The 11820-nt window shown below is 44.5% G+C and overlaps 2 protein-coding genes across 4 annotated transcripts; both read right to left on the bottom strand.

The window, feature by feature from the left end:
• Nucleotides 1–742: 742 nt before the first annotated feature.
• Nucleotides 743–7531, bottom strand: KLHL23 (kelch like family member 23). Its single transcript, XM_009555571.2, has 3 exons — nucleotides 5502–7531; nucleotides 3863–4015; nucleotides 743–3299 (listed from the first exon to the last, which is right to left on the bottom strand). Exons 1-3 carry the CDS (start codon nucleotides 6706–6708, stop codon nucleotides 2989–2991), a joined length of 1671 nt encoding a protein of 556 aa, XP_009553866.2. The 5' UTR covers nucleotides 6709–7531; the 3' UTR covers nucleotides 743–2988.
• A 2029-nt stretch (nucleotides 7532–9560) lies between these two features.
• On the bottom strand, nucleotides 9561–11810 carry PHOSPHO2 (phosphatase, orphan 2). 3 transcript variants are annotated; one of them, XM_054069819.1, is made up of 3 exons: nucleotides 11637–11810; nucleotides 11223–11537; nucleotides 9561–10900 (listed from the first exon to the last, which is right to left on the bottom strand). In XM_054069819.1, the coding sequence occupies exon 3, from the start codon at nucleotides 10896–10898 to the stop codon at nucleotides 10173–10175; it is 726 nt and encodes a 241-aa protein (XP_053925794.1). In that variant the 5' UTR covers nucleotides 10899–10900; nucleotides 11223–11537; nucleotides 11637–11810; the 3' UTR covers nucleotides 9561–10172. The 3 variants fall into 3 exon arrangements, 2 of the variants coding, with proteins under 2 accessions (XP_053925794.1, XP_053925793.1); XM_054069818.1 differs by having other exon boundaries at nucleotides 9563–11394; nucleotides 11504–11537; XR_008450365.1 differs by having other exon boundaries at nucleotides 10718–10855.
• Between the last annotated feature and the right edge of the window lie 10 nt (nucleotides 11811–11820).

Below are 11820 nucleotides of genomic sequence, written 5' to 3'. Positions count from 1 at the left end.
GTGCACATTACCGGCTCATGTCAAGCTTCTCATCAATTAGCACCCCCAAGTCCCTCTCCGCAGAGCTGCTCTCAGTCACAACATCCCCCATCCTGTATTGAAATAGCACCAGTTAAAATTCACAGTGAGTCTGAACGTTTACACTCCATTTATTTTAACACATTCAAAAATCTCTAAAAATTCTGGAGTTACCTGAAGCCCAAGGCAGACACTCGATGAGTTTTGTTCATGCCAAATCAGCACATCCCCTCCTGGCGTGCCAGAACTAAAGGCTCTCTTTCACTCAGCAGCGAGGCTGAGGCCAAAACACAGCACGTTGCTCGCCTGAGGGCTGCCCAGCGGGAGACGGTGGACTCCAGCTCTCAATACCTATGCTCCAACTCTGAACTGTGCTGTCACACATCAACATTAATCGCCTAGTTTGGAAGCAGAAGAACCGTGGATGCCAGGAAGTTTAGTCGGTCATTGTCTTGTTCTTACATCCTATTGCCCACTTAGGACTGCAGGTGACAGGATATGGGCCAGATCAGGGCCAGCCACGAGCAGCTGTTCTCTGCTCATGTTTTTCAACAAACATGGAACTTCACAGGTACATACTCTGCACTGAAAAATTATACACGCACATTAAGTTCACTGTGGTCTCATTCAATACAAAGTTCACCTTTGTGCTCTTGCGATGCTGTCCTTTAAACCCTCACCTGCCTTTGAACAACTCTCAGCTGTGGAGATTTCCAGGAGAAACAAAATCAGTTCTTTTGTCCACCTGCCCAGCCCACACATTTCAAACAGTGCCAGAGTTCTCCAAACCTCTTTATAGTTTAGAGTCTTTAAACAAATTCCACTGGATCCTTAAATAGCTCTCAGCAGGATGGCTAATGAACCAGAACACTGAACCCACGCACAGGTGAGCTTCTGACATAGCAAGGTGGCACAGAAAGACATCAAAACAATAACTATCTACAGACCACAGAACCTCACACCAAAGCTCAGAGCTGAGCACTGCCTGCTACCAGCAGTCAAATGCAAGGGAGAAATGGTGCAAAAATGTGAAAGAACAAAATTGCTGAAAATGCTTATGCTCAAGGAATATTATAAAGTCAAGGATCACCTGCTTGGAAAGCTACTTCCATCATATCTGATAAACCAAATAAACCCAAGATTTCATTTTAGTGGCAGTGCTGGTGTAGGAAATTCACACCGCACGCCCAGCAGCCCTGTGTTGTCCCTCCTTCTGATGCCAGTGTCTCACAGCTGTTTCTGCTGTCATTTTATAAGCTTAGTCAGGGAACTGATCTGTGTTAAAAGAGCCTCTCTGCCCCCTGAGGCATTTCTTTATTTGGACTGCTGCTACCAGACCACAAGGCCCCACAGCAGCTGAAACAGGACCCAGCGAGGGGCAGCAAAGACAGGAAGGAGGAGAAACACTTCTCACAGCCACCTCCTCAGCACTGGGAAGGCTTTGCCATCATGTACTTTGCATACAACTCATGTGCTTCCTTTCAGTCTCTTTCTCTCTCCCCTCTATCCTATTTACAATTTTCATAAAACCTGAGGAAAGAAAAAAGCATATTTTAAGGCTTATACTTCCCTGTAGAACATGGCTGAACCTAGACAAGTGAGTCCAGAGGGGAGCTGACACACACAGGAAGACAACAAAGTTGTCCCTTGCTCCCTCAGGGAACCAAGCCAATAAAAAGCTCCCCATTACAGTACCCATGCAAACTGTGAGGTGAAAACCAAACCTAAGTTGACACTGCAACTGTAATTCAGTCCAATGCATTCACGTCACCACCTGCGTGGCAGCGTACAGAACAAGGGCTGGTGAGAAGGCTGGGCATGGCATGGTCAATACTCCAGCCACCTAAATACTACCTATGGATTCTGCTTTCTGCTGGCACTGGCAGGCCGTGCTGGGAGCCTGCCGCGGGAGACTCTCAGTGATGTGATGACAAAATTGATCTCCCTGCCTATCTCAAGTTGCTTTCTAGACAGAATTTGAAGATCTCATATTATGTTTTGAGAAAAATAATAAATAAATCCAGTGGACCACCTAGCATTCAATTTTTCTACGCATAATGTATTTTGAGACGTTTCTTCAGTTGTCATTTGTGCTTAATTCCCAGTTTAGCACTCCAAAAAAGACCGAATGGCATTAAGCAAAACAGAGAAGTTTGTATCTCGGGGGAATGTCAGCAGCTCTCCAGCCTCTCTCATTTCCTCCTTCCATTCCACAAAGACACACATCTTAAATTGGATTTTAAAAGCATAGTTAACCATGGTACGGCTTTTCCTTGAAAAAAAAAAAAAAGAATCACCAGTACCTGTGCATCAGCCAAATGACTGCAAATGCAAGCAAGGTCTTTTTTTTTAGTTCTCAAGGACCCTTCCAGTGTGAGAATGGCAAAGTGAGCACTTTTCTCAAACTGCCCAGCAGTCTTCTCCTTCCAGGAAATGAATGCACACTTTCAGCTTGTGCTCTGGGGCTGCTGCATGATGTTCCTTCCCTCCTTCCCAGCCTGTGCTCTTCACTGCTGAGGCATTTGAAGGTAAAATTAGAGGCATCCTATAACTGCCCATAATTTCTGAATGCGATAACCCAGTAATATTTCTCTATACATACCATACACTTAGCTTGTGGCAATGAATCACTTCTATAGCTACCTTTTGTATCAAGGATTTCATTTTAAGCCCAGTAATACACCCAGTGATTAGTTAAAACAAATCTGGTTTTCACAGTAATTTCTATATATCTGCACAAAGTATTACAAGGGAGTGATGTGAAAACTTTCATGACAAAGAAATATTGGACTGAAAAATATATGGAACACATATTTATATTTCTGAATTATTTAGAATAAATTCAAATTATACCTAGCCATTAATGATGTCCAATGAGATTGTATTAGACATCTCACTCATGAGGTAATCAGTTGTATTATGAATATTGCATCTGCTGTTTGCTGTGGCAGCAATATGAAAATGAAATGTTTACACGTTATACACACAGACGCAGCCGTGTGAGCGCATAGCGCTGGGCAGATTACCTACTGCTTCCCATTTGTTCAGTTCAGGGTTATATTTCTCTATACTCTGCAGATAGGTTCCTTTGGAATAGGAATATCCTCCTGTTACATAGATGCATCCGTTCATAACCACCGCACCACACTCCATCCTTCTCTCCATCATGTGAGCCATCTGCCTCCACTCGTTTTGCTCAGGGTCATAGCAGTCCGTGATCGTGGTCTGTCCACCCACAAAATAGATCTTGTTTTGTAATGGAATGGAACACAATCCGTATTCTTCAGGAAGAAAAGAACACAGTTCAACTCAGCATGATAATGTTAACTTAAACTGCAGCTACATGACATACACTGGGTGGCTGAGCTCCTTCACTGAGCTTAGAAGACACCTCAGGATACTCTGCTACACTTGCTAAAAGCAAGCTCAAGGTGTCACAGAAGATACAGACGTGAACATCAGTACTTAGTGAGAACTGCTTTAAAAACTTACTGTTACCAAATGTGGAACATAGAGAAAACCCTTTGAAAATTACTTCAAATTATTTTTGCCAAATGCCTATGAAAAGATAAGATTCTGAAGAAAGCCAGTTTACTGTATTATTTAACAGAATGCAGCCATTCCTTAGTTCAATACTTGATGATTTCTATAGAGCAAAGGCTTGAAGAGGTTCTTCCCTTCCCCTCTCAGAGTCTGCAAATGGAAGATGATCCCACTCTGGCCCTTGTTGCCCTGAAGGCATTGCTCTCTTTATTAGGAACTTGCCAAAAACTCTTAAGTGTGCTTAAAGAGTCCCAGATTAAGCAAATCAAGCTCTACACTCATTACAGAAATTATAGTTTACCTGGATGTGGACTTGTGGTGACTATACTCCACTCATTGCTACCTGAATGGTATCTCTGGATTTTATCATAGGTGCAGCTTCCCCTGTACCCATAGTGACCTCCGGTTACGTAGATGACTTCATGCAGGACACAGGCGGTGGCATTTCCAACACCTGTACACAGTGTGAAAGTCATAACACACCTTCAGACTACACAAAATAACCACAGTCACATCCATCCATAACCATTTCAAATTACTTGTTCATCAATATTCTAGGGTGATATGATGCTTGCAAGTATTAAACTAAATTTGAAACTAAATTAACTTGTCAAGACACCTTATTTTATCAGCATAAGTCAAAAACCAATGAAATAAAACTGCAGTAACTTATACATATTGCATATAACACAGCCACACAATATTTCATTGAATTTTTATGCAGTAACTAAAGGCACCTTGTCACATTGGTTTTGGAATAGGCAATCACTTTCAATATTTCACTAATGTAAAGAGATTTTTAAAAGTCACTCATATGGTAAGGACAAAAACAATGGGAGCTGAGATCATTTGGTGTCTCAGGATATTTTCTGATACTTTCAGTCTTTCTCATGCTATTGTATAAACACAAAAAAGGACACAAATAGAATGGAGCCATGTTAATTCTGTCTCTAGGAGAAACAAACAAAGTAAACCAAGGGATCTGGCAAGATAAAATGGATCTAAATTAGGAAGCTAAAGTGGGTTCTTTAAGCATCTACAAAGTTTCACACGGAAAACAAGTCAAAACAACTGCACAGAATGTGTAACTGCTCACAGCAATAGGGCAGCATTTCTATTTTTAAAGGAAACAAAAAGAATAACAGAATATGATCAACGAAGAAAGTTTAGGAGCATGTGTTTTTTCCTGTTACAGATGACTCCAAAAACTCATTTATGTAGAAAAATACTACGTTGCATCAACTTACAGTAAAATTTTATAAGCAATTGTCAGCAATTGCATTAATTTATAAAAATTGTATGATAAAATGTATAATCATTTATAAATGTTGTAATAAAATACCCTTTGGTTAGGCTGTGATCCAAACTCATACATTTTTAATGGATCGTTATTTTGGCTGCTCAAAACAAGTGTTAGTGCTTTTCATAATCTTCACACTAAATATTAAACTAAGAATCCTGAACAGATAATACACTAAAATACGAATAAATTGTGTGCCAGAAGTTTTAAATGAAGATGACACCTTTATAAATTATTGCACAGAAAATCTTAGCAATCTTGTATTACTAAAATAACACCAGCCATCCCTTTACTGCTGCTTGCTCCTTGACCATCTTCTGAGCGGACTCCAATCCCAGGTAGTTTTCTGATTTCTTTCTAATTTGAACAGAAATTTTACTTCTAAAAGAAGGCAAAATTAAACTGTGACTATCACTTCTTTTCCACTCTCATGCTCTGTGGCACAGCCCAGCATAGCATTTGGATATTTACAGGCACTTGACCAGTGAAGATCTGAACCAAAGTCCACCAACATTAACAGGGGATTCCCACGGACTTCACTAGAACTTGGATCAAGCCCTAAATGTGTCCATGGCGCTTAAAAATGGCAAAAGCAAAAGGATCAACATTAGAGACAGATGCTGCACAGAAGTTTACCCACCTTTGATCATGTTTGCAATAGGAAGCCACTTCTTTTTTAAAGGATCATAGAACTCAGCCTCTTGCACTGGAGCTCCCTTTCGGTAACCACCCAATGCGTAGATGCAGCCACTGACAGAAACTGTGCAGTGGTAATACCTTGCGTCCAGCATGGGGCAGCCTTCTGACCACTCATCTCTCTCACTGTTATATATCCACACAGTGTCAAGAGCTTCGATGCTCTCCGTTCTATAACCTCCCGTCACATACACGTCTGGTCCCAAGCTGGCGACCCCATAGCTCTCTCTGGTGTGATCTGGCATCTCTGTTCCCTGGACCCACACGTTGGTTAAAGGGTCCCAAACATGCACGTCTGATAAGGGATGCCAGTAATATCCCCCGATCACATACATGGCTGCCGTGGGTCTTCTGGAAGGGACTTTGGGGTTGGGGTTCAGAGCATTGTATATAAGTGACTTTATCTTACTGTCATTAAGTTTGCTTCTTTTTTGTAGGCTTAAAGCTGACTGCAAATACACAGTATCTAAGTCTACTTTGACGCAGCTCAGCAGTTCATAGACGTCTTCAATCCTTTCTTCCACGTTGTGTGCAACCCACTTCACGACAGCTTCAATGGCTGCCTCTTCTTTCCAAACATTGAGATTCTCTCTGGAGAGAATGTAAGAGAGCTTCTCCTTGCCAAGGTCCAGAAATTCTTCCTGCTTCCACACTTCTTCAAACTGCCCTAACAATATCCTCCTGGACTCTTTTTCTAGCTCCGAGCAACCGTGATACTCGGCGAAGGAGTGCATCCCTAGGCAGTTGTCAGTGTCCAGGTGCCTCACCAGGAACCGCTCGCAGGCTTTCTTCACCGACACGAACTGCAGGAGGTCTGCAGCCTGGAGCAGGCTCTGGACGTTTCTCTTTGTTATCCGGATCTGCGACGTGTACGCATAATTCACGAGGGCTTCCAGCACGGCGCGGCTCAGCCCCGGGAGCCTGATCTGGTTTTTCGATTTCTCTTTCATATCGGCCGTGAACATGGCTCTGAAGTAGCTGCTGCAGGCGGCCAGGGCGGCGCGGTGGCAGCGGAAAACAGCACCCGAGGCGCACTGCAGGGCGATGTCGGTGAACAGCCCGTCTCGGTAGAACGCGCCGAACGCCTCCAGGAACCCCGCGGGATGAGCCGCGTCCCGGTACAGGAACGCGTGCTCCTCCTGCCCGGCCATCGCCGCTTTGTCCGCGCCCCGCCCCGGCACCGGCTCGGCAACCGGCGGCTGCTGCTGCTGTTCCCCCCGGGCAGGGGCTGCGGGGCCGCACCGGCTGCTGCTGCTTTTCCCCCGGGCAGGGGCTGCGGGGCCGCACCGGCTGCTGCTGCTGCTGCTTTCCCCGGGCAGGGGCTGCGGGGCCGCACCGGCTGCTGCTGCTCCCCACCCCCAGGCAGGGACTGCGGAGCTGCACCGGCTGCTGCTCCCCCCGCCGCGGTGACCTCGGTCGCTGTTGTCCCCGGCAGGGCCAGGAGCAGCTGCTGGGGCGGCTCCGTGCCGCGCCACAAAGCAGCGGGGACCGCCGGCCACCGACAGCGGCCGCTCTCCAGGCTTGGAAGGGCAGCAAGCTCCAGCGATTCCCCCGGGAGAGAAGGGCGGCAGAGCTCTCCTCCAACACCTGAGCCTGCCGGGTGCAAGGGGCAGTCACAAACTGCGCTGACAGAATCCAGCTGTAAGCGACTTATTCATGGACAAAATTATTTTAGCTTTTACCACTTCTGAAAGCGCGGTTCACAATTTAAGCCGGCTTTTTTATCCTCTGCTAACAAAACATTTCTTGCAATAGCGACCTTTTGAAGTAGCTGTGCTCTCTCCTCCACCTGCAGCGGGGTTTGGATCCTTTGGATACAGCAGACAGGCTCCTTCTGCCCTGCCAGAGCTCTCCGGGATTGAAAGGCCTGGCAGCGCTTTCTCCACTGGAGAGCGTGTTTGTTATTATTAGCCAAGCGCCAGAAATGCCCGAAAGGAGAAATCATGAGAGGTCCCGCTCTACACACATCAAAGAGCATAATTTTTTTCTTTTAATTACTGGTGGCGATTCCTCTATGATGCCCATCAGAAACATGAACTAAAGAAGGAATCTGAACTGGAAAGTGTATACAGACATACCTCTCTGCCACCCTTCCTCACATCCTAACCATGCAACAGGACTCAAACTTGCCGTTGGTCTTTCTGTAATTACACAAGACATAAGCAAGTTGATCCAGAGAATAAACAAACCCCTCACGTATCTTTGCCTTCAGTTTTCCAATCACTCTCAATGCACTGTCAGCACAGGACACTGGAGTTTTGTAGCATAATCCAGGAATAAGCAGTACCCCTGCTCTCTCTGACCTGGGTCCGGTCCCTCAGCTACATTACTCACTCTGTATCGTTCTCTGGCGCGTCCCCTTATACAGCCCAGAGTCTGTTTATACATCCCCATGCCAACAGCTTTGTTTTGCTGTAGTTTTGCATTTTCCATTTCATCAGCTTTCTAAGGACAAGCAGGAGCTTCTCCCAGATCCTGGCCACCCTACCAGCAAACAATACTAAGGCTATGTACTCTTTGTAGGGGCTGGTGAACAACAGCAGGCCTGTTATCATATAGAAAACTTCCCCTCCCCCCCCCCCACACCTTCCGTTATGCACTTCTCTTCATAACATCTTCACCTACATCATCTTCCTCCCAGAAAGCATGTTGACTTAAACTTCAGCAAGTCTGGAAGTCAGCAAAACTTAGTACTGAACATAAGTCTCTTCACAGAGCATCATTGTTTCTCTTACGGCTGGGTCACCAGCTTAAACCAGCTTCATCCTTTGCAAACACTCATCATTCCTCCCAGATACCCAAATATGTGAAAACGTGGCCACTGTGGCATTTCAGAAAAGTTACCTTTTCTCTTTTACTAAGAGGGAAAAAACCCCCAAAGACTTCATATTAGTAGCTTCATATCCTACCTACCTACTGAATTACATAAATTTCTTCTGCACTTGCCTGCAACATGCACTTGCCTAGCAAATAGCATCAGCTTTACCCTTTACTTGAAGTGATTAGAACATAATTGCTAATATTTCAGGTAGTCTACTTTGCTTAATCTACTCTCAACTCCTACTTTGGTACTTTCATCAAAACCACAAAAAACAGCCCTTTCTGAGCATGAAGATTAATTTCTCACTCCTATAGCAAGCTATAAGGTATGTTCCTTAAGGCTAAAGCCCAATAGTTAATAGAAGTGGAAGAAAAAGCTGAATAATCATTCATAAACTAGTTGTTTGCTTGTTGTTCTTTAAGTAAGTAGTAACTGAGATCTGTGGACAAACCGAAAGCAAGCTGTCTCACAACTGAGAAAGTTCTGAAAAGCACAGAAGAGACCAGCACAGAACACTAAGCAGCATGTCTAGAACAAAGGAGACACTCAACTTAAAAAAAACATTGGACTAATTTCTCAGATATTAAGGCACTCAGGGGAAAACAGACTTAAGTTCAATAGCAGACTACATCATCATTTTACACCTTCTGTGGGATTTTAATGAGACTTATTTTTAGTATCTCTGGAGCTCATCTCACTGAGTGGTCAAGAGAAAGACTACATGCTCACAAATGATTGCTTGAACTATGTAAAGACAGAACAATTCTGTTAAAAAGTTACAATGGACATGGATGTTCCCTTCCAGCCTGCAAGAGATAATTATACTATAGATATGAGCAAGAGTGAATAGATAAAATCGTAAACATGCACACATTAGCACCATTCTGTAGGCCAGTGTGTTGCAGCAGAAACCCAGCAGGGAAAAGGTACCTGGCTGACTTGGAGGTGTCAGCACAGAAGATCAAACCACTGTTAGCTCTGTATGGAGAGGCAGCAGCAGTGCCAGAGCACTTGACAGGAGAATGGTAAAGCGACTTTTCACTAAACAGCAGAGCAGCACCCTTACTGCTCTCCAGAAGAGAAGGGGACTGCCTGACTAAATGAAGGTGATACCTGAAGGTGTTCACTTTCTCCAAGCCCTTGCAGGAACAGGTGCCTGGTGACACATGGGCCAGCAGAAACATTACACAAGTCAGGTGTGTTGCTTTCGCCAGCAACAGTAACTTTTATTGCCTTTACAGTACAAGACAATACAAACTATTAAGGAGTAATTTTGTGTGGTAAAATATTTACAATACCGAAAATATAAATTAAACTTCAGATCAAACAAGATTGAAAGTGTACCAAATAATTTACAAAATTAAACGTTTATCCTGATCAAAAAAGTACAGAAGCCACTAGTTCCAGAGCTATGCCCCTGGCACCTCATGTTTCCTACGTAAAAAATTTCAATTTTTTTGTGCACTAATCCTACTCCTTCCTCTAAGCATGTGGAACAGAAAAGGTCAGTTATGCAGTTGGTAAAGCCTTGGCGGGGGGGAAGGGAGAAGACTAAAAATAATGCAATCCCCCCCCCTCCTCCACTTATGCTGGAATGCGTACTATGTTACAAAGCCATTTTAACTTCGGTTTCACACTACTGCCAAGCCTGAACACAAATGGTTCCATACCATGTTTAAAAACAGATGTTCAGATAACAGCCCAATTTTACAATTTTGTGCTTTTATGCATGTGCAGTTTTTCTCTTCCAGGAAGATAGAACAGAACTACATTAATTTCTTTTTATCATTTGTATTACTTCTTTATAAGAGCCATCAGATAAGACATAATGTCAATAGCAGATGACCAAACAAGAACAGAACACTCCACAGGACTGAGATCTTGGGCCAGCTGATATATCTTTTTCTCCAAGGTATACCCCTGCCTTGGCATAACAATATCATCCTTCTTCAAAAGCATTACTGGACATAAGTCATTCCCACCATCACCTATATATACAATTTGTGTGTAACTTACTCCTCGCTCCAACTGTTTATCTAGAAATTCCTTTAAAACTTTCCTTTTGCATAGGTTTTTAGGGCACGTCGCACAAGGGTGAGCATGGAAGTTCTGTACAGTGAGATAGCCAGTACTGCTGAATGCCGCAGGGTTTGTAAACACTTCATCAAACACCTTATGGAAGTCAGCTGCTTTCAAAATCCAGTCAATAAATACTGTATTAGAATCTGAAACAATTATGCAGTCAAACAACTCTTTGTTCTCGCCAACAAAACCCAGAAGATCTATCATTCCCGCAGTGAAAGGAATCGTTGTCATAGTCCTTTTCATCTGATCTTCTTTGATGCCATTGTCTCCCAAGTAAACAAAGACTCTGCCCATATATTCTGTCCAGTGTCCTGGTCGGTAGGAGTTTTTTAATCCATTAGGAAGTTTTTTCTCAGGAGCACATCTAACAATCCAGGTATCACTATTTTCATCTACAATTGTATGGTCAAAATCAAAAACCAACAGAAATTTCATAGCTGTCAGAAAACAGTTTCCAAAACAAACAAAAAAAGAGAATTACTGATATAAACCAAAGTACTTAATTCCCACCCCGATCTTGTGCTCAGAAAATTCCAAAAGCAAATGAAGCACTAGGATGACTATCTAAAGAAAGTAAAGTATTTATGGCCACTACAGCTACAATAAGTTGTGCTGAAGCTGAAAAAGCAGTCTGTAAAGGTCAAAGTTCTAGTTCAGCATCAAACATCTGTTTAAAACAGACGACGTTAAAGTATATGAACTCATGCTACATAGTTACCAAGACTCGCTACCAAAGGCAATCTCCCCGTACTCACGCACCGTCAGTTCTACAACATTACTTGCCGACACAAGCGAACCGGGATTCTCCTGGCAAAACACCTTAAGAGATACTTCAAAAAGAAGCTACCACTGAGCTGATGAAGCCAGTCTTTTTAACAAGGACACACCAAACCACGGCAGCCAGCGAAAGGGAACGCTGCTATCTCTGGACCTGAAAACAAATAAACAGCCCGCTCTGCTGTGGTCCTGCACCCTTGGCTCCCGCAGCCCACGTATGGGCCGGGGCAGGCCCTACGCGCAGCAGACACCTCGAACTGTACTTCGTGTCCTTCTCTCGCAGGCGGGGCCGTGCACCTCCAGGGAACGGCCAGGGAACGGCCAGGGAACGGCCCGGGAACGGCCCGGGAACGGCCCGGGAACGGCCCGGGAACGGCCCGGGAACGGCCCGGGAACGGCCAGGGAACGGCCAGGGAACGGCCAGGGAACGGCCCTGTCGCAGCAGCGTCCCGGAGCGGGCAGCGCCGGGCAAAGCGGCGGTTTAAGGCCCGTGCGGGAAAGATCCGCTCCCGCCGCACCACACACCCCAAACCCCACCACGTTCCAACCCCGCACGCTACTTCCGGCTCAAACCCCTTCC

The sequence above is a fragment of the Cuculus canorus genome, chromosome 6, assembly GCF_017976375.1.
Source record: "Cuculus canorus isolate bCucCan1 chromosome 6, bCucCan1.pri, whole genome shotgun sequence".
Classification (NCBI taxonomy): domain Eukaryota; kingdom Metazoa; phylum Chordata; class Aves; order Cuculiformes; family Cuculidae; genus Cuculus; species Cuculus canorus.
Note: the sequence above shows the minus strand (reverse complement) of the source record. Positions and strands in the feature narration are given on the sequence as shown.

What these genes read in the sequence shown, in the direction of transcription:
- PHOSPHO2 (XM_054069819.1), bottom strand. Translation starts at nt 10,898, where the DNA reads ATGAAATTTCTGTTGGTTTTTGATTTTGACCATACAATTGTAGATGAA.
- KLHL23 (XM_009555571.2), bottom strand. Translation starts at nt 6,708, where the DNA reads ATGGCCGGGCAGGAGGAGCACGCGTTCCTGTACCGGGACGCGGCTCAT. An exon ending in TATTGCAAACATGATCAAAG is followed by an intron (nt 4,016 to 5,501) that starts GTGGGTAAACTT and finishes CACTGTGTACAG; the next exon opens with GTGTTGGAAATGCCACCGCC. An exon ending in CACCACAAGTCCACATCCAG is followed by an intron (nt 3,300 to 3,862) that starts GTAAACTATAAT and finishes TTCTTCCTGAAG; the next exon opens with AATACGGATTGTGTTCCATT.